The sequence below is a fragment of the Pseudophryne corroboree genome, chromosome 1 (genome assembly GCF_028390025.1).
Source record: "Pseudophryne corroboree isolate aPseCor3 chromosome 1, aPseCor3.hap2, whole genome shotgun sequence".
Taxonomy (NCBI): Eukaryota; Metazoa; Chordata; class Amphibia; order Anura; family Myobatrachidae; genus Pseudophryne; species Pseudophryne corroboree.
In genome coordinates this window covers 1,189,744,614-1,189,767,720 of record NC_086444.1, presented here as the reverse complement: position 1 = coordinate 1,189,767,720, position 23,107 = coordinate 1,189,744,614, and the positions used below count along the sequence as shown (strand labels likewise).

The window sequence follows — 23,107 nt, the reverse complement described above, 5'->3', positions numbered from 1 at the left end:
TAATTTAACACAAAACTTAGTAGATTTACACAAGCTCGAGCAACGTTTTTTCAACGCTCGAGTGATCGTAGTGCGATTGACAGGAAGTGGGTGTTTCTGGGCGGAAACTGGCCGTTTTCAGGGAGTGTGCTAAAAAATGCAGGCGTTCCAGGTAAAAACGCAGGAGTGGTTGGAGAAACGGGGGAGTGGCTGGCCGAACGCAGAGCGTGTTTGTGACGTCAAACCAGGAACTAAACGGACCGAGGTGATCGCAATCCAGGAGTAGGTCTGGAGCTACTCAGAAACTGCAAGGAATTATTTAGTAGCAGTTCTGCTAATCTTTCGGTCTCTATTCTGCTAAGCTAAGATACACTCCCAGAGGGCGGCGGCCTAGCGTTTGCAATGCTGCTAAAAGCAGCTAGCGAGCGAACAACTCGGAATGACCACCATAGACTGTTTACTCCAGAGTTTTGACTATAAAAACAATTAGAAGAATACAAAGAAGATATTTCTAACATATTCTTTGTATTTTTCATGAAAGAAAGAAAGAAAGAAAGAAAGAAAGAAAGAAAGAAAGAAAGAAAGAAAGAAAGAAAGAAAGAAAGAAAGAAAGAAAGAAAGAAAGAAAGAAAGAAAGAAAGAAAGAAAGAAAGAAAGAAAGAAAGAAAGATTGGTTAATTTAATGTAATTGATTAAGAAAATGTATGAGGGAGGAGGGTATGCGATCTATAGATCTACAGTCAATAATGTCAACATGCAGTAGGTCATCATGGTCAAAAGATCGACATGGTCATTAGGTCGACATGTAAATGGTCAACAGGTTTGAATGTTCGACAGGTTCAAATTGTCGACATGCCAATGGTCAACACACATATAGTTGACACATTTTTAAGTTTTGTTTTAATTTTTCACACCTTTTTCATTCTTTACCATCCACGTGAACTACGATTGGGAATAGTACATTGTCCCTCTATGCCTTTAGCACCGACTTTAGTTGATGTTGAAGTACTACATACTAATATTATGATCATCATGACTGGCAGCAGCCACAGCACTAGTACTTTTTTGCTGCTCCTGTTCTTCCAATTGATTGTTATTCATATTGACTCAGTGCTTATATTTATGAACGCAGTACAACAGGACACCTATTGAGATTTTTTGAACACACAAGTTGTACAAAAAAAAAATATATATTTTGTTTAACTTTTTCACAAATAACAGCTCACACTGTGGAGTCACAGTGCTTATATTTATGTGACTGCAGTAGGGTATAGCACATACAGCACACACACGTTGTACACAAATAACACATTTATAAACTTTAATTGCAAATGAAACGCTCACACTGAAGATTCACAGTGCTTATATTTTTGTGAACTCAGTGGGGTATGGCACCCACAGGACACACAAGTTGTACACAAATAACAACACATTTTTAAAACTTTTTTTGCAACTTACACTGCGGAGTCACAGTGCTTATATTTATGTGAAACACAGTTGTGTATGGCACCTACAGCACACAAGTTGTAAAAAAATTACCACTCACACTGGAGAGTCACAGTGCTTATATTTATGTGAACATAGGCCCTCATTCCGAGTTGTTCGCTCGCAAGCTGCTTTTAGCAGCTTTGCACACGCTAAGCCGCCGCCTACTGGGAGTGAATCTTAGCTTATCAAAATAGCGAACGAAAGATTCGCAATATTGCGAAAAGACTTCTCTGTGCAGTTTCTGAGTAGCCACTCCCGCGTTTTTCCCAGAAACGGTAGCGTTTTTTCACACACTCCCATAAAACGGCCTGTTTCCGCCCAGAAACACCCACTTCCTGTCAATCACATTACGATCACCAGAACGAAGAAAAAACCTCGTAATGCCGTGAGTAAAATACCTAACTGCATAGCAAATTTACTTGGCGCAGTCGCACTGCGGACATTGCGCATGCGCACTGGCGACTAATCGCTCCGTTGCTTGAAAAAAATAATGAGCGAACAACTCGGAATGACCCCCATAGTGGGGTATGTGAACATCAGTGTTTACTGTGCACTATGAGTTAATACTGACCCTGCATTAGGAGGACCTGGAAGTGGCAAAAAAGACTCCAACAGAGTTTAGTGCACAAACGAGCTGCAGTTAAATTACAGCACCAGTGTGACAAAAATGCAATTAGTATTATACAGTACATGTTCCTTACCTGCACTATAAAAACAACAGTTACTCCTTGCTTTAACCACTTAACTGGCAAATATTTTTTCCAAAAACTGCTCAGAAATTGTCAGGCTTTTTTCTCTGATTGAATTAGGTTAAAATAATTTATTTAAAATATATCCAATACAATTTTATAAAAAAAAAAATGGAAAAAAGGAGAACAAAAAGGCCTCGAGAAACATTGGTACAAACATTGATGTTTGGAACGTCAGGACATTGCTGGAACATTATGACCATCACAACTTCACATTTTTGGTGCCTGCTACAATCTACAGCCTATGGGGGACCAGAAGGAAGGTACAGTGGCTGCTTTTTTGTATTTCCCCAGTGGCTGCTGTGTGAGGGGTGCTGCCGGGTTGTCCGATCAGCAGCATGGCAGGCACTGGGGGGGGGGGGGGACCAGGAATTTGAGGGACCACAGACTTTGCTGGTGCCTCTGCCTTTTGCTGGATTGCAGAGGCACCAGCAAAGTCTGCCGGCAGACACCTGATGTTTATACTTCCAGCTACAAGAAAGTACAGTAAGTCTTTCGGGTACTATGTTTTTGAGTGAACAGAGGATATCTTTTGAGTCTATTATAAGAAGCTCATATTGAAGACTGCCTTCCAGCAATAATTGAGAGTACGAAGGGAAAAATAAGGAGACTTTCAAGTGCAATTTCCAGGAACTGGTCACAATACTGGAGTGGTATTTTAACACTATACTGAATTTGGAATATGAAATATAAAGGCTAGGAGAGTGAGTAAACCCCTAACCCTAACCCTCTCTTCTAACAGCCTAATCCTAACCCTTCCCAGGGGTGGCTAAACCTAACATCCCCTTTGAGCAGCTTAAACCTAATGTCCCCTCCCTGCAGCCTAACCCATCTCCCACAGTCCAGAACCTAACTCAGCCCCCAAACCCCCCTCCCCGCAGCTTACGAGATGGGCCACACACACTAGTTCAGGATTTCGGTGGTTGAGATTCTGGCACCAGGCTTGTGGCCCTGGTCGGGATTCGGTATGATATACCATTGGACAGGATGCCAGTGGTCAGAATACCAACAGAATACCGACAGCGGCATCCTGACCATCAGAATACTGACAGCCTCCCAAAAAGTACCCTCCCCCACACCCACCCCAAACCCTCCCTGGTGGGTGCCTAACCTTAAGCTTCTCTGATGGTGCCTAAACCAAACCCTTCCAGCTTGGTGCCTATCCTAACTTCCCCTTGTAAGTGCCTAACCCTAACCCCTTCTCCCTGGTACCTAACCACCCCTTCCCGTCCCTGCACCCTAACCCTAACCCCCCTTCTAATGCCTAATCCTAACCTCTCACCCCCCACGGCAGGACGTGAGTGCGTCCCGCTAAAAGAGCGTTTGGGATTCCTGGCATCAGTATTTTGATGCCATGATCCCAATCTATGTCAGAATTTTGATGTCGCCATTATGCCGCCGGCTTGGTTTCCTGTGTCGGTATTTCGGCCGCTGGGATCCTGTCCAGTGGCATTGTAACTACATCCCGTCATCATTTTGGGTATTTCGACTGCCGCGATCATTGACAGGCAAATGTTGGAGGGTCCGGGCTATTTTCGGGGGTGATGCGTGATGTCACATGCGGCTGCTGCAAACCGGAAAATAGCAGTGGTCTGACTGCATACACAGATTGTGCGATGGGCGGCCGTGCCTTGCGCTGGGCAGCCCGCAGCATAAGATTCTAGGCAGTTGCAGTTTTGTGTTTTTAGCAAAATTGCAACTGGGTCCTAGGTTATTGGCAATCAGGTTTTCTCCTAGAATGGGTTTGTTAAATCATTTTATTGTATTTTATAGAATTACCTGTGTATATCCATAGAAATTCAATAACTGTGCCATTGGAAGTGTAGTGACAGACTGGAGGTCTCCAATAAAGCCGGCTAATGTACCGTGTTCCATGCAGTTATAGTTAGGAGCTGTCAGCTTGGGCCCAGACAGTATGTGTAGAACATCTTGCATAACTTTCATGATATATCCACAAGAGTCATACACGTGATATCCCAGAGTAACATTGGGCAGAATCTCCGGATTCCTGTTAATTTCATCAATGGCGAATATGAAAGCCTGGAGCTGCTGATATTCTCTGTTATGAACACTGTGATAAAGACATATCTGTCAACTTCCCTATATATTTTATCATACAATCTACTAGTGTCAATATACAAACATGTAATATACAATAAATTCTAACACTGATGAGCACCCAGGGGCAGTTTAAGTAAAGGAGAGAGCAGATTTGTGCCAGAGTCTACTGCAAATACAGATATAGCCATGCTCTTCCATCCTGCGACATGGCCGCAAGTAGGGCCAGATTAACAATGGGGCTTATGGAGCTGCAGCTCCAGGCCCACACCGCAAAATAGGCCCACCACATCTGCAGCAAGTCCCTGTGCTGTACATAGGAATAATAAAAATCCTTTTACCGCAGCGCCTTAAGTCCTGCTGCCAGTCCGTCTGACCCCTCCGGCATCAACACTTCTGACACCCCGAACGCGGCGCTGGTGGAACAACAATGGCTGCTGCTGCTGCCGGCAGAGACATTTATGAGTGTGGCGCAGCAGAAGGCTTTCATAGCCCTCCCTGCACCGCATACAGAAACCTGGCTCCTCTTCCGCGCACGTGACATTACAACGGTGCCTCCCCACCATCGATGCGCCCAGATCCCCAGAGGCCCTGACTCCATAACACAGTACCTGGGCTGCCGGCCTGAAAGCCTTGAGATGGGGGATGAAACGGACAGAGTGGGTGATATTGTGGAGGGTGATATCTGGATGCTGCACCAATTTCAAAGAGGTGCATCGCTGTGAGTGTCAGGTGCGAGCTGGGTGCCAGGATCGAGCTCTGCCACCCCGGTGATGTGTGTGGGGTCAAGGTGTCACCACTTCCACCACTGGTCACATCACAAGCCCCCCCCCATACTTTAAGGGTTCACCCGGGATCAGGATCAGGGTTAGCTCACTGCCTTATCTAGGCAGTGCGGTGTAATTTCCTCTTCTCTGTTCCCAAGGACTTCCGGTGTCCACCCCGTCCACTACTTTCCCTCCTCTCTTCATCAACTTCCTCACTGGGGACTCCCCTCTCTACCACCCTGCCTCTCTATATCCCCTCTCTACCACCCTGCCTCTCTATATCCCCTCTCTACCACCCTGCCTCTCTATATCCCCTCTCTACCACCCTGCCTCTCTATATCCCCTCTCTACCACCCTGCCTCTCTATATCCCCTCTCTACCACCCTGCCTCTCTATATCCCCTCTCTACCACCCTGCCTCTCTATATCCCCTCTCTACCACCCTGCCTCTCTATATCCCCTCCCTACCACCCTGCCTCTCTATATCCCCTCCCTACAACCCTGCCTCTCTATATCCCCTCCCTACAACCCTGCCTCTCTATATCCCCTCCCTACAACCCTGCCTCTCTATATCCCCTCCCTACAACCCTGCGTCTCTGTATCCTCTCCCTACAACCCTGCGTATCTGTATCCTCTCCCTACAACCCTGCGTCTCTGAATCCTCTCCCTACAACCCTGCATCTCTGTATCCTCTCCCTACCTCCCTACATCTCTGTATCACCTCCCTACCAACCTGTGTCTCTGTATTCCCTCCCTACAGCCCTGCGTCTCTGTATCCCCTCCCTACCGCCCTGCATCTCTGTATCCCCTCCCTACTGCCCTGCGTCTCTGTATCCCCTCCCTACTGCCCTGCGTCTCTGTATCCCCTCCCTACCGGCCTATGTCTCTGTATCCCCTCCCTACCAGCCTGCATCTCTGTATCCCCTCCCTACCAGCCTGCATCTCTGTATCCCCTCCCTACCACCCTGCCTCTCTATATTCCCTCCCTACCACCCTGCCTCTCTATATCCCCTCCCTACAACCCTGCGTCTCTGTATCCTCTCCCTACAACCCTGCGTCTCTGTATCCTCTCCCTACAACCCTGCGTCTCTGTATCCTCTCCCTACAACCCTGCGTCTCTGTATCCTCTCCCTACAACCCTGCGTCTCTGAATCCTCTCCCTACAACCCCGCATCTCTGTATCCTCTCCCTACATCTCTGTATCACCTCCCTACCAACCTGTGTCTCTGTATTCCCTCCCTACAGCCCTGCGTCTCTGTATCCCCTCCCTACCACCCTGCGTCTCTGTATCCCCTCCCTACCGGCCTATGTCTCTGTATCCCCTCCCTACCAGCCTGCATCTCTGTATCCCCTCCCTACCAGCCTGCATCTCTGTATCCCCTCCCTACCAGCCTGCTTCACTATATCCCCTCCCCACTGCCCTGCCTCTCTATATGCACTCCCCACCACCCTGCATCTCTATATCCCCTCCCTACAACCCTGCGTCTCTGTATCCTCTCCCTACATCTCTGTATCCCCTCCCCACCACCCTACATCTCTGTATCCCCTCCCCACCACCCTACATCTCTGTATCCCCTCCCTACATCTCTGTATCCCCTCCCTACATCTCTGTATCCCCTCCCTACCAGCCTGCTTCACTATATCCCCTCCCCACTGCCCTGCCTCTCTATATCCACTCCCCACCACCCTGCATCTCTATATTCCCTCTCTACTGCCCCGCGTCTCTGTATTCCCTCCCTACCGCCCTATGTCTCTATAGTTCCTTGCCTACTGCCCTGCATCATTATATTTCCTCCCTACTGCCCTGAATCTATATATTCCTGAACCTACCACCCTGCATGTCTCCCCCTGTCTTTGTCTCTACACTATGTAGTTTAGTATATGTGCCTCTGCCTCCCACTCCACACCCCATGTGTGTCTCTGCCCCTCCTTCACTCCACATGTATGCCTCTCCCCCTGTCACTTGATTTCTTCCTCTGTTTCACATTTTCTCATCTTTCTCCCCATCCCATCTGTGCTCCAACCTGCCTCTCCTGTCTTGCAGAATCATTGACACAATTTTTATATAGCACTGATCACACCCCCCCATATCAGTATCCACACATCCGCCATGCTGGTACATCCCCTGCAGTGGCACATAATAGCCCCTGCAGAATTATCAGCTCCAGGTCTATGAGGACCTTAATCTGGCACTGGCCGCAAGTGCACACTTGGGGCTTAATTCAGATCTGATAGCAGCAGCAAATATGTTAACAAATGGGCAAAACCATGTGCACTGCAGGGGGGGGGTGCAGATGTAACATGTGCAGAGAGAGTTCGATTTGGGTGGGTTATATTGTTTCTGTGCAGGGTAAATACTGGCTGCTTTATTTTTACACTACAATTTAGATTTCAGTTTGAACACATCCCACCTAAATCTAACTCTCTCTGCACATGTTATATCTGCCCCTCCTGCAGTGCACATGGTTTTGCCCATGTGCTAACAAAGTTGCTGCTGTAGTCAGGTCTGAATTAGGTGCTTGCTACGGGTGCAACTCAGTGCGGCGAGCTGCGGCAAGTCACACGCAATTTGCTCCATAGAAAGCCTATGGTCATGGGTGTGAATTAGATGACCACGCATCATGCCAAATGAGTCTTACCCACGGCTAGGCGCAGGATGGATGAGCATGACTACATCTGTACCCAGGCCTTTAGGATTTTTAGAACTTGGATCTAAAAACTTTATCTCACATGTTTTGGATTTACATATAAGTCCCTCCCTCGTGACTGCAGGTCCCATTTCACTCTGGAAATGAAAATATGCTAATGAAGCAGGAAAATATTTGCTTCCTGACAGCATTGCAGATCCGAGTGCTGATCTTAAGACACAGCACTAGATCATCTGCAAGCCCACTGGCCATCCACTGTAAGTAACCCTGAGGTCACTTACAAGAACTATTGAAACAGTAATATTATATTATTTTTATAAAACACTTTATAGTAGTCTACTATAGTATTCATGAGTACATGCACTAACCTCAAGGCTGTTGGTGTTATGATTAAGGTGGTCATTCCGAGTTGTTCGCTCGTTGCCGTTTTTCGCAACGCAGCGATTAGGTGGAAAATGCGCATGCGCATGGTACGCAGCGCGCATGCGCATGGTACGCAGCGCGCATGCGCTAAGTAATAGAACACATAACTTAGTAGTTTTACTGAAGCTCGAGCAACGTTTTTCAGTCGCTCGAGTGTTCGTTGTTTGATTGACAGGAAGTGGGTGTTTCTGGGAGGCTACTCAGCGTTTTCAGGGAGTTTGCTAAAAAAGGCAGGTGTGCCAGGGAAAAACGGGGGAGTGGCTGGAGAAACGGGGGAGTGGCTGGCCGAACGCAGGGCGTGTTTGCGACGTCAAAGCAGGAACTAAACTGACTGAGGTGATCGCAATCTAGGAGTAGGTCTGGAGCTACTCAGAAACTGCAGGGAAATATTTAATAGCAGAACTGCTAACCTTTCGGTCGCAATTCTGGTAAGCTAAGATACACTCCCAGAGGGCGGCGGTCTAGCGTGTGCAATGCTGCTAAAAGCAGCTAGCGAGCGATCAACTCGGAATGAGGGCCTATGTTGCTGTTGAAGCATGTAAGCTGGTTGCAGTCCCTCCAGTTAGAATGCACCTAGGTGGTCATTCCGAGTTGATCGCACGTAGCAACTTTTTGCTGCTCGTGCAATCAACTAGATGCCGCGTATGGGGCAGTGTAATTTAGCATAGCAGGGCTGCGAACGCTTGTGCAGCTCTGCTATGCTAAAAAAGTTTCACTCAAAACAAGAGTAGCCCTAGACCTACTTACCCTGTGTGATGGATCCAGCGATTAAGGTCCCGGTTCTGGCGTCAGACATCCACCCTCCGTTCGCCTGGACACGCCTGCGTTCTTCTTACCACTCCCCAGAAAGGGCTGAAAACGGTGAGTATCCGACCACGGAACGCCTCCCGCCTGTCCATCTTCTTGCGATTGCCGCTGCGATCACATTTGTCGCTGGCAATGACGCACGAGCGCAATGCGCCCGCCGTGCATGCGCATTTCTGACCCCTTCGCACCGCAGCGAAGAACTGCTGCATGCGAACAGGTCGGAATGACCCCGCTAGTGTTAGCTGACATTAGCAACCTATCAGAGACTTGCATTCTTTATGTATTCCCTGTCTGTCTTGTGTCCTGTGCTGGTGATAGTTCCTGTTTCCTGTATCTAGGTTCCAGTACCTGTTCCTAGTTAAAAGCCTTGTCTATTCTTGTGAAAGTCCTTGTTCTGCCTAGCTGTGTTCCTGGGAAACCCCTCAGCTAAGTGCCTGCTTTATTGTATCTTGCTGTGTGCTCAGTGCATTTACTACTGCTGTGGTTCCCACACGTGCTATACTGGAATCCCAGGCTAATTACCACTGTCATCACACATTGGGTAACTGTGCTTGTACTACATATCTCTTTGCCTTGGACTACAATTGTGGTTTCTTATGTACTGTATTGTGACTCTGCTGTTCCAATAACCAGTACAGACTATCAGCGGAATGTAAATGCATCCGAGATCTCTGGAGGTGCAGGATGCTGGCCAATCTTGGACATTCAATCACTTACTAGGCATGGTTTTGTCCACCATATATCTCCATTACCGTGGATATTGGGTCAATCAGCAGTAACCATAATATCCTTGTACTACTTTAAAGGTCTGAGTAAGATTGTGCATTCATCCCTCAACTGCATCCCACCTGTGTTAAAGTATCTTTCTGCATTCCTGATTTTACACTACTCTTATGGAAAAGCCCACATTCATGGTCTTCATACTAATACACTGAGAGATCTTTGATACAGCTAGCTCTAGAGTCCTGAGCACACTATGTTACCTACAGTTATACTCAAGTTTTCTGTCTCTCTGACAGTCATCTTCTTACTGCAGTTACTACTCCTGCAAATAATCCTGTGGTCTCCAGCCAAATGTGTAAGCCCCTATTGATAGAGGTTTATGTCCTGGCAGCCACCTAAGTACTAGTGTATATACCAAACACTAAGGGAACAGGGGGTGGTTGTTATAGGCAGAAAACACTCTTGTGGCTCAAGGGTCTTACTAATTGAGCTGGAGTTCCCTAACAGTTGGTTGAACATCTTCCAGCTCTGTCCACGTATTCTGTCTTCTTCTGTTAAACTTGATCTACTGGTTAGCACATGTGATCCCCAATGGAAGCATTACAGTCTCTTTTCCACCTCTCTTTAATCTAACAGCTTTTCTTTCCTCAGATCTTCTTAGTTCCATGGGGGTTATTCCGAGTTGATCGTAGCTGTGCTAAATTTAGCACAGCTACGATCATGAACTCAGACATGCGGGGGGACGCCCAGCACAGGGTAGTCCGCCCCGCATGTCAGTGCCACCCCCCCGGCAGAAGTGCAAAGGCATCGCACAGCGGCGATGCCTTTGCACTTCAAGAGTAGCTCCCGACCAGCGCAGCTTTAGCGTGATGGCCGGGAGCTACTCATCGCTCCCGGCCCACAGCAACTGCGTGTGACATCACGCTGCCGCTGCGGGCCACTACCCGCACGGTCCGGCCATGCCTGCATTGGCCGTACCATGCCCACGAGACGGCGGCCAAATGCTGCCGTTTCACCCCCTCCCGCCCATCCACCGCCTCTGCCTGTCGATCAGGCAGAGGCGATGGCAGCGCAGCGATGGGCGGCCATGCGCTGGCACACTGCTGCGCCGGTGCATGCGCGTTTCTGACCCGATCGCTACGCTGCGAAAAACTGCAGTGTGCGATCGGCTCAGAATGACCCCCCGTGTTCTTTCTCCTTCATGCCTTAGCGCTTTATCATTTTTGCCCTCTATTTGTTTCTATTATCTCCTAGCTTCCCCTCTTACCCCATTATTGCCTCTTTTCTTCTTTAATCCCTCAGCTATCCTTCTAGCCCAATCAGCCTGATTTTTCTTTTCTGCACTGCTAAGGATTTTGACAATGCTGCTCACCACTGGACATATTTGTGATCAGGATTCCATGTAACCGCAGCAGCCTCTCTACTACCTTATACTACAGTGAGTGTCCTCAGGTCTGTACGAGCAACTATCCATCTGCAGGCTAGGCTGGCCTAGTCCTTTTACAATCACTATCACTAGTATTGAGACTTACACCAATTTCATGCTAGTAGCAATAGATTTGTGTCACACGGGCATTCCATCTCTGTCCTCATACAGCAACCAAGCACAGCAGTCTGCCTACATGCCTATGACCCCACCATAAGATGCATTTATTTATTTATTTTTTAACAGTTTCTTATATAGCGCAGCAAATTCCGCTGCGCTTTACAATTGAAAATAACAATGATGTAACAAAACTAGGTAATAACAAACAGTCATAGAGGTAGGAAGGCCCTGCTCGCAAGCTTACAATCTATAGGGAAATAGGCATGTATACACAAGGATAGGTGAAGATTGAGAGGACATGTGAGGATGTGTGTGGACTGTGCAGAGTGGATGCAATTTGATAGGACAGGTTATGAAAGTTCTGTGGGCAGTTCTGGAATTTGATGAACTTGTCTGAAGAGGTGAGTTTTCAGGGAACGTTTAATGGTTTGGAGACTAGAGGAGAGTGTTATTGTGCATGATAGGGCATTCCACAGAGTGGGTGCAGCCAGAAGAAAGTCCTGCATTTGTGAGTGGGAGCAAGAGATGAGTGTGGATGAGCGACACAGATCTTGTGAAGAGCGAAGATGTTGAGTTGGGAGATATTTTGAGATAAGCAAAGTGATGTATATTGGTGTAGTTTGGTTAATGACCTTGTGTGTGAGTAAAAGTATTTTATATTGAATACGGTAGAACACAGGTAACCAATGGAGGGACTGACAGATTGGATCTGCAGACGATGAACGTCTAGCAAGGAAGATTAGCCTCGCAGCTGCATTCAGAATAGATTGTAGTGGTGAGAGTATAGTTTTGGGAAGTCCAGTTAGGAGACTATTGCAATAATCAATGGGAGATAATGAAAGCGTGGATTAGAGTTTTAGCAGTGTCTTGTGTAAGGTATGGTCATATTTTGGATATGTTTTTAGATGAATGTAACATAATTTTGAGACAGATTGAATGTGGGGAACAATGGACAGATCAGAGTCAAGGATGACACCTAGGCAGCGAGCTTGTGGGGTAGGGTAGATAGTCGAGTTTTCAACAGTGATAGAGATATCAGGTTGGTACCTACTATTGGCCGATGGTTTTGAAATATTAAGTTTGAGGTGGCGAGATGTCATCCAAGATAAAATGGCAGAAAGGCATTCAGTGACACGTCCCAGTACAGATAGAGACAAATCAGGGGAGGATAGGTTGATTTGAGTATCATATGCGTACAGATGATACTGAAATCCAAAAGAGCTGATTAGTTTACCAACTGATGAGGTATAGATTGAGAAAAGCAGAGGACCTAAGACTGAGCCTTGCTGTACTCCAACTGAGAGAGGTAGTGAAGAGGAGGTAGATTCAGAGAAGCGAACACTGAAGGAGCGATTAGATAGGTAGGATAGGAGCCAAGAAAGGGCTGTGTCTTTAAGACCTAGGGATTGTAGTGTATGTATGAGATGAGAGTGGTCAACAGTGTCAAAGGCAGCAGATAGATCTAGAAGAATAAGTAGTGAGTAATGGCCTTTAGACTTCGTAGTGACCAAATCATTAACCACTTTTGTTAGTGCTGTCTCTGGGGATTGTTGGGAACAGAAGCCTGACTGAAGTGGGTCCAATAAGTTGTGTGAGTTAAGAAAGTGTGTGAGTCGAGTGTAGGCAAGTAGCTTAGAGAGACAAGGGAGCTGAAAGATAGGGCAGTAGTTTGAGAGAGAGTTAGGGTCAGAATTTTGTTTTTTCAAAATGGGAGTAATCACTGCATGCTTGAACAGTGAAGGAAAAATACCAGTAGAGAGAGAGAGAGAGAGAGAGAGAGAGAGAGAGAGAGAGAGAGAGAGAGAGAGAGAGAGATTACAGATGTTAGGTAGAAGAGGAGAGGTAGTAGAGAAGCAGGATGAGAAGAGTGATGATACTTCATCTTCATTTGTGGGATCAAATGAAGAAAGAGAGCCAGAGGATTCAGGTAAATAACTAAGCAGGTCCTGGCTGACGAAGAGCATACCATTTCATCTTGGATCTTATCAACCTTCTCCTTGAAGTAGGAAGCAAGATCTTGTGCCTTGATAGTGGCTGGTAGGGTAGGTGAGGGAGGATTCAGAAGTCATTTAAATATATTAAAGAGTCATCTGGGGTTAGAGGCTTGAGCAGAGATGAGAGTTTGCAAATATGTTTGTTTGGTAGTGTCCAGGGCATTTCGTTAAGAGTGGTAGAAAGTCTTATATGTGAGAAAGTCGCTTGAAATATGACATTTACACCAGTGACGTTCAAGTTTACATGTGAGTTTTTGTAGATGTCTCCTTAATTTAGATTGCCATGGTTGACATCTAGGCCTACATAGAGTGTGATGGGTAGCTGGAGCCACTTCATCAAGGGCTATTTCTAGAGTCTGGTTCAGGTGTGATACAGCCATCTCAGGAGAGGTGAATGTAGAAATACAGTAGGTGAAAGCAGTTGTTGGAGTGAGGTGGAAAGTTCTTGAAGATTAATTGTGTTAATATTTCTGCGGGTTTGAGGAGGATTGGTAGACTTCAGCAACATAGAGTTTGAATTTATAGAGGAGAGCATGAAGGTGATAAGGTAATGATCTGAGAGAGGTAAAGGAGTGTTAGTGAGTTCAGAAAGAAGCATAGTTTGGTGAATACTAGTGTAAGGCAGTGGCCCTCCTGATGAGTAGAGGAGTCAGTCCATTGGGAGAGGCCGAGAGAGGAGGTTACAGACCTGCTGGTTGCTTCTCCAGATACGCCAATCTGAGAAGCATCGCCTGTGACGTGTAAGTCACTTTTGGACATGCGGGGTTATACAAACACATTCGCCACCACCAGCAAGAGGGATTTTAGCATCTAAACACAAGGTAGCCTTCACTTCTACCTGTCACACACACTGCAATACTTAGAAAAAGTAGGTAGACAAGGCCACAAAGGCCTTAGGTTCTAAGAATCACAAAATCATGACTAGAATTTGCATAAGTTCCTTTTCATTGTATAGTAATTGCCCAGGTTCCTCCCAGAAATGCCACCCAGACATGCCTATTTCATGGAAAGTTATCTATTAATGGACAGATCAATCCGTCTCCACCTTCAATTCCCATCCCAATATGTATACATGGTACTGCATTTGCACATTCTGAGATTGCTTTCTATCGCTCATGCACAGTATTCAATATATGCAAACAAACAGTGTCAGCTGCTCAATCATTCCTGGAGATAATTATATATCAGGTGTTAGAAAGGGGGAGGGGTCACAAACATTTGGAAGGCATGCTGTTCCTTGTAGTGCTAATAGGAGATCCTGGGGGTGGCTCCCAGGTAAGCTGGCCCTCTGTCTGGATGCGTTTTAGTATGAGCCTTTATCATAAGGCCCTACTGTAGACAAATCACATGGCCCTATGTGGGCACTGCCATTATGTAGTGTTAGGTCTGCTGATATAGGAGAAGCCTTGATGCAGCTCAGCAGCTAAGCATGTCTTTGCAAATGCATGCGACCAATTTCTCTGAAATTCAATTACCAGATAGGTTCAGATATGGTTACAGATAATTTTTAGTGTGCTGGGGGGATACCAGGGGGAGAAAAGCCCCCCTCTCTGTATACAGTATCCAATATACACAGAACACATCCAACTTAGAATTAGGCCCCTTGTGCACTGTGTATCCTCCTGCACCAAGCCCTTTGTGCACTATGTGTATCCTCCTGCACCAAGCCCTTTGTGCACTATGTGTATCCTCCTGCACCAAGCCCTTTGTGCACTATGTGTATCCTCCTGCACCAAGCCCTTTGTGCACTATGTGTATCCTCCTGCACCAAGCCCTTTGTGCACTATGTGTATCCTCCTGCACCAAGCCCTTTGTGCACTATGTGTATCCTCCTGCACCAAGCCCTTTGTGCACTATGTGTATCCTCCCGCACCAAGCCCTTTGTGCACTATGTGTATCCTCCCACACCAAGCCCTTTGTGCACTATGTGTATCCGCATGCACCAAGCCCTTTGTGCACTATGTGTATCTTCATGCACAATACTATGTGTCGCAAGACAGCTGGTGCAAATGAGCCATGCTGACCTGTGTAGTTTAGCAACTTATTATTACAATCTTAGTCTTACTCCAACAGCAGATGCAGTAAACCCCACTCAATCTGCACCAGAGATGCAAGGCTGTAACTTTAACGGCACAGGAATTAGTTTTAAATATGTACAAAATCACAGATGAAGTACAACGGAACTCAATTTGAGAAAAATGCATTGTAGCACTTCGTACGTAGGGCCTAATTCAGATCTCATCGCAGCAGCAAATTTGTTAGCAGATGGGCAAAACCAAGGCCCTCATTCCGAGTTGTTCGCTCGCAAGCTGTTTTTAGCAGATTTACTCACGCTAAGCCGCCGCCTACTGGGAGTGAATCTTAGCATCTTAAAATTGCGAACGAAAGATTCGCAATATTGCGATAAGACATCTCTGTGCAGTTTCTGAGTAGCTCGAGACTTACTCTGCCAGTGCGATCAGTTCAGTGCTTGTCGTTCCTGGTTTGACGTCACAAACACACCCAGCGTTCGCCCAGACACTCCTCCGTTTCTCCAGCCACTCCCGCGTTTTTCCCAGAAACGGTAGCGTTTTTTCCCACACGCCCCTAAAACGGCCAGTTTCCGCCCAGAAACACCCACTTCCTGTCAATCACATTACGATCAACAGAACGATGAAAAAACCATGAGTAATATTCCTAACTGCATAGCAAATTTACTTGGCGCAGTCGAAGTGCGAACATTGCGCATGCGCATTAAGCGGAAAATCGCTGCGATGCAAAGAAAATTACCAAGCGAACAACTCGGAATGACCACCCATGTGCACTGCAAGGGGGGCAGATATACTGTAACATGTGCAGAGAGTGTTAGATTTGAGGGGGGGTGTTTTTTATTTAAAATTGCAACCACATATTTACATACTTACATTTTTACAATTTCAAATAAATAATAAGGTAATAGCATATTCCATATGTAGTTCTGAACAAGAAAATAAAAACTTTTACATATTGCTCATAATCATAAAATTATATATAAACAAATAACAAAAACAACTTATTTAGTTCCCCCCTTCCTTTCCACCCAATCCCTTCACTTCTGAATCCTCCTCTAGATTCTAAATTCCTAGGCAATCTTTATTCTAAACCTCATTTCTCCTGTCCCTGTTAGATTTGGGTGTGGTGTGTTCAAACTGAAATCTAAATTGCAGTGTAAAAATAAAGCAGCCAGTATTTACCTCGCACAGAAACAAAATAACCCACCCAAATCTAACTCTCTCTGCACATGTTACATCTGCCCCCCCCTGCAGTGCACATGGTTTTGCCCATTAGCTAACACATTTTCTGCTGCTATTAGATCTGATTTAGACTTATGCTCTCATTTCGCAGATGTGCAAGTGTCACATATCAAATTAATCAGAGCAGTTGCGTTATTTCATTTGTGCGACTAAGATGCAAGTCAAGTGAAAAAGACTCTCAACCCAATCCGAGTTGCATGGAACCTGGAGCACTAAAAGAGCTGTTTGGCGTGACTGCGGCAATAGTGTATGAGGACACTTCTTAAAGATCCATACACTGTACAACACTCTATGGGGTTGATACTGTATATCAAACAGGAAAAGAGTGCAGAAGTGGAGCAGTTGAGAAGTTGTCCATACAACCAATCAGCTGCTACCTATCCTTTTAGATTGTAAGCTTGCGAGCAGGGCCTTCCTACCTCTGACTGTTTGTTATTACCCAGTTTTGTTTTATCATTGTGTCCAGTTGTAAAGTGCAACGGATTTGCCGCGCTATATAAGAAACTGTTAATAAATAATAAATAAATGCTTCCTCAAAACTGATTGGTTACTACTATGAGCAACTTTTCTACTTCTCCAATCTTTTCAGTGCTTGATACATCAACCCCTATATTTCCTGTACAGCATGTAGGTCACATACTATACTACACAGTAAACAACTCTATTTTACATACTGTACTAAACACAATGCACGCTAATAAACTCTTCACATTATGTTACATTCTAGTACATATTATACACTATGTATATCAATATACTGTGCTATACATTCCTACTTGCCTACTCTCCCGGAATGGCCGGGAGGCTCCCGAAAATCGGGTGACCCTCCCGGCCCCCCGGAAGAGCAGGCAAGTCTCCTGGAATCTCAGTGGTCCCCCTGCCCGTCCGCCCACTTAGTGTGTAAAGTGGGCGGTCCGGGCAGTTGATGACGCGATTCTTGCTGAATCGCGTCATCATAGCCACGCCCCCTGCAGTGTAATGCCAGAGATCGCGGCATTACAGAGCGGGGGCGTGGCTTAAAGGATGTGCCACCAAAACTCCGCCCCCATCCCGCCCCTTCTCCACCCCCTTCCCGCCTCCGGCCCACCTCCTCCCCACGTCACAGCCCTCCCCTGCCCCCTTGCTGAGCCGACCTGGCTGCTCTCTCCCGCAGAGAGCAGCCAGAATGTCGGCAAGTATGTATACATTACACTATGCAGAACCACTGTGGGAATCTAGCAGTCTCACAAAGCAGTTTAGTATACCTTGGAATTTGCTCTATTATTAGACTGACTGATATTGCTATAAAAATATTACACGTGGCACCAGGATATTGATTTACTAATATTTTATATGGCCCCAGGATATGCTGGGACCTACTGTATCTGAGCCGAAGATATCCGTGACAGTGGAGCAGCAGTCAGATACAGGTCACATCTTCCAGGATGGCCGTGTGCAGCAGCTTCACAGCAATACCCCTTTCACATTGCCAAAATAACCCAGGTAATTGCCGGGTCGTTGCCAGATCGACCCGGGTCGAGGTGCAGTGTGAAAGCGCCAAAGTGAATAACCTGGGTCGAGCAACCCAGCATTTTAACCCTGGTTAAAAAAAAGAGTTAAACATGGGTCAAACCCAGGTCATTGTGCAGTGTAAAAGCCTCTGGCCTGGGATATTCAAACCGGGTCCCAGGAAAAGGTGCTGATTGGCTGTTTATGTGTCTGCTGAGAGCAGTCCCCAGCCCCTCCTTTTATTTCCTTTGAAACGTCATCAATGTGAGCCAGAAAAGTCTATTTTAAATCACACCACAGTGTTTATCATGGGAGACCTGGGCTCAGTGTGGAAGGCACCAACCCAGGAGTAACCTGGGTCGAAATGGCAATGCGGGCGGACCCGAGTTTGCGATTTGAAAGCGGTATTAGGGGTTAATGTGCCTGATAGCCTAATAGCTTATAGGTTCTGATATCATAATATAGAATACAGGGTTATTGTTTAGAGAAATGTATAGCCATAATAATTACCCTACTTGGTAGGGTCGCACTATAGCTAAATAGTTTAAAGAAATTTGATGGAACCCACTCCTCAATTCTTACCAAATTAATTTATAATTCCCTTTGAAATTCAAGCCTTAACTTCCCAAACTCTGTCCCCAAGGCATGCTAATAGTCCATGTTTAGAGGATATTCATGCTTAAGCACAGCTAGAGAAAGCAAGAAACGGTAAGTCACATGTAATCAAGTATAGCTATCCTTAAAACCTGGACTGATAAGGTGCATACACGTGGTGAGATATTGACTATCTCCGATTTTGACTTTGCGATTTCCCTTGAACTCCCCGGAGCCCTGAACCACTGATATTGACTATCTGTACTTGCAATTTTCACTATGTGGGATTTTGACTAAGTAGCAATTTTGACTATACTAAGTACTAGATAGAACACTCTGGGTAATTCCGAGTTGATCGCACGCTAGCTGTTTTTAGCAGCCATGCAAATGCATAGTCGTTGCCCATGGGGGAGTGTATTTTCGCTTTGCAAGTGTGCGAACGCCTGTGCAGCCGAGCTCTGCAAAAGCATATTGTGCAGTTTCAGAGTAGGTCTGAACTTACTCAGCCCTTGTGATTACTTCAGTCTTTTTGGTGCCGGAAATGACGTCACACACCCGCCCTCCAAACGCCCGGACATGCCTGCGTTTTCCCAACCACTCCCAGAAAACGGTCAGTTGCCACCAATAAACGCCCTCTTTCTGTCAATCTTCTTGCGAATGGATGTGCATATGGATTCTTCGTTAAATCCATAGCTAAGCAACGATCTGCATTGTACCCGTACAACGCGCGTGCGCATTGCGGTGCATATGCATGTGCAGAAGAGACCTGATCGCAGTACAGCGAAAATTGGTAGCGTGCAATCAACTCGGAATGACCCCCACTATACAGTCAAAATTGCCTTGCCTGCACAGTTTATTTTTTTGTGCGATAGCGACCCCGCGGGAGCGCGCATCTGTATAGCAAACTGTGTACACATGGGCCCTCATTCCGAGTTGTTCGCTCGCAAGCTGCTTTTAGCAGCATTGCACACGCTAAGCCGCCCTCTGGGAGTGAATCTTAGCTTAGCAAAATTGCGAACGAAAGATTCTCAAAATTGCGAATAGAAATTTCTTAGCAGTTTCTGAGTAGCTCCAGACTTACTCTGCCACTGCGATCAGTTCAGTCAGTTTCGTTCCTGGTTTGACGTCACAAACACACCCAGCGTTCGCCCAGACACTCTCCCGTTTCTCCAGCCACTCCCGCGTTTTTCCCAGAAATGGTAGCGTTTTTTCACACACTCCCATAAAACGTCCAGTTTCCACCCAGAAACACCCACTTCCTGTCAATCACATTACGATCACCAGAACGAAGAAAAAACCTCATAATGCCGTGAGTAAAATACCTAACTTCTTAGCAAATTTACTTGGCGCAGTCGCAGTGCGAACATTGCGCATGCACAATTAGCGGAAAATCGCTGCGATGCGAAGAAAATTACCAAGCGAACAACTCGGAATGAGGGCCATGGTGCGATATCTGCTAAATTTTCTTACGATTTTGACTATATAGTCAAAATTGTAAGGTTACATCGCATCGTGTGTATGCACCTTTAGTGTGCATTGAGGACCAAGTTTGGGAAACACTGCCATTGGCTGTTGCCCCACTCACACAGTTATAGCCCTGATTGCCCTAATGATTTAAACTGTGCGCCTGATACAGTCATGGCAGATTTAGGAATGACAGAAAAACACTTAAGAGTGAAATATATTTATTGGTTTTCGGTTTCTGGTTAAAAATATCTCTTGTGATAAGCCCCTATAGAAACTCCCATATGTCACAAAAGTAAATCATGTTAAACAAATTATGTTTAATTGATATAGTAGAATAGAAAAAATTCTCTTTTTAAAATAAATAAAAAAACTGTTATTTCTCCAAATTCAAATGACTGAATATAACTGATTTATTTGAGAAAAAAACAAGTACATTTGTTCTAAAATAAATAAATAAATAAATAAATAAATAAAGCCACAAAAACATTGTTGGTTTTCAGCGGTTTTAACATTTCATCGATTTATCCAAATGAAAAATAGGAAACTATATTAATTTGTAAAAGACAATAATCTAGGCAAGAATCTTCATTACATTTAATCACCCTACCAGTTGTTCAGGGTGACAGCTCTGAAATGATGAGGAAGGTGTGGGTGTGGGGGTAGTGGTGGAAGTAATCATATACTGTATGTCAGGGTTTCTCAAACACGGGGGCAGATGTATTAAACCTGGAGAAGTGATAAAGCAGTGATAAGTGAAAGGTGATAATGCACCAGCCAGTCAGCTCCTAACTGTCAATTTACATATTGGAGGTGATTGGCTGGTGTGTTATCACCTTGCACTTATCACTGCTTTATCACTTCTCCAGGCTTAATAAATCTGCCCCACGATCCTTAAGGCACCCCAATAGTCCAGGTTTTAGGTATATCCATTGCTCAGCACAGATGGTTAAATTAAATTGACTGAGGTACTAATTAAGACACCTGTGGCCAAGCATGGATAAATTAAAACCTGAACTGTTGGGGTGCCTTGTGGACCGCGTTTGAGAACCTCTGCTTTATGTAATAAAATGTTTTACATTTGTTTAATCCTAAGAATGTAAACTATTCATAGGTGATGTACTGTACAACATTACTATTAACTATTGCTATCATATCAGAATCAGCTTTATTGGCCAGGTATACTTGCATATACTAGGACTTTGTTTTCGGTTTACAGTGCAGCAGACATGAAGGGAAAATTTGGTTGAGCTGCACTGCTCCGAGGCAGCCATCTGCGGCGCCATCTTGTAATACTGCAACCTGCTCAGATAAAAGATAACAGAACACCATACCTCCCAACATGACCCTCTCCTGAAGGGACAGAATCGCTCTGCTCCTGGAATCCTCTCTTCATTTATTATTGACATCACCTGTGGTGAAACACCTTTCTTATCCTTTAACCTGTTAAAAACAGGTGCCGGCAATCATAGATTAAAAGTCCAGAAGCAGAGCATTGTGTCACACCTGGAGAGGGTCATGTTAAGAATGGTACGGAATACTCAAATTATGAATTTATGCACTGATACTCTTCTCTCAGACAGATTTATTTACTATTTTTTTAAATAGAAGTAAAGGCGTATCAGCAGATCTTACATTGTACACATCTGATTAGTGTAGATATTATCTTCATGGAACAATTGTGTTAATAGAGAATGCACAGTGAATATTCCTCCTATAATTATATCTCCTTCCTTGAAATGTTTGTATTCAAACAGATATTTCTTCAGAGTAAGATGACAGCCAGGTGCTGGGGTCCATGGGACAGATTTGCAGGCTGAAATGCACAGGACCAGGAACCAGAATAATTTCAGCAATATGATTGTTAAATTGTTGCTACATATCTGGCACATTAAAGAGATTGTGTCTTCTCCATGCAGGCTCCGCACTGACCGTGCCATGTATGTAATGTTGGACTCAGCAGTCTGGAAAGAGATGAGACTGGGAGAGGTTTTTATATGGTAACTGGGTATATTCATACACTAAGAACAATAAGAGCTATACTTACTCTACCGTACATGAAAAACAAGCAGGAAGATAGAAATAACAGAAGGGCCACCTCACAATTAGACTTGTTATATTATTTCCACATGAAAAAGTTTTATTTGAAAGCTTATTGTCTTACTTATTCTTTGAAATATATTAAATAAAACTTTATTATGTCACTTTGGAGCTAATTTAGAGAAGACAGAAATTTTGTGCAAACTTGCAAACTTTCTTGCTGCCCTGACCAGCACAGCAAGGAGGTAGAGGAATGAGGGAGGTCTAGTGGGGCATGGTGACTTGAAGCAGAGGGCATGGTTATGAAGGTGTGATTAAGTGCAAGTTAAATCTTTGGCTACCATCAGACCACCCACTTAACTCATTAAGTGGACAGCGCTGGGCAGATACGGGCAGGATCTGAGAGACTTCAATACTCTTCTGTGTAGCTGGGAGCACCACCGAGATCCAGGAACCTCACGGCCATTCCAGGAGAGGAGGCAAGCATGATTTTGTGACCTCAACTTAAAAGTTAAAATAGGCCTTCAAAACTGTGGCCTTTTGGGCTGATTCAGAATTGCACACAATGATGATATCCAACCATCTGCATTACCATTGTGCACCTTTACCAGCTCTATACTACAGTAGGTGCGATAAATGTGCCTAAAGTAAGATGGATATAAGCCTACCAATTACTCAGCATAGCCTGCAAATACTGCTTCATGCACTCACAAAACCTAACTTCCATGTCTATGCCCCAGTTCTACCATGGTACACCTATTCAGCCATATCTGGAGATCCATATGTCTATCAATCACCCATAGACTCACCTCCAGAGCATGCGCAGTGTGCAAAATAACAAAACCACCTCTGCAAAATGGACTTGTGTACAACTGAATAAGCCCCATTGTATCTACAGTACATACAAGTCAAGGTGATAACACCTCCAGTGAAGTGCTGTGAGGTCAGTGGTTTAGTAAGTACTGGATAGTATCAGTGCCAGATTTACTCACAAATATATATGATTTGGTGGTGAGTTTTGTCTATAAAAATATTAGAATAATGCAAATATTATGTTAATAATACAAA

General features: G+C 45.1%; 1 protein-coding gene across 1 annotated transcript in view; it reads right to left on the bottom strand.

The window, feature by feature from the left end:
- Positions 1–21,395, bottom strand: part of LOC135015403 (vomeronasal type-2 receptor 26-like) — a 76,402-nt gene extending 55,007 nt beyond the window's left edge. The window contains exons 1-2 of the mRNA XM_063952801.1: positions 21,334–21,395; positions 3,996–4,287 (exon numbers count right to left, since the gene is read on the bottom strand). Coding sequence (XP_063808871.1) covers positions 3,996–4,287; positions 21,334–21,395 — 354 coding nt within the window. The remainder of the gene's footprint in view (positions 1–3,995; positions 4,288–21,333) is intronic.
- Between the last annotated feature and the right edge of the window lie 1,712 nt (positions 21,396–23,107).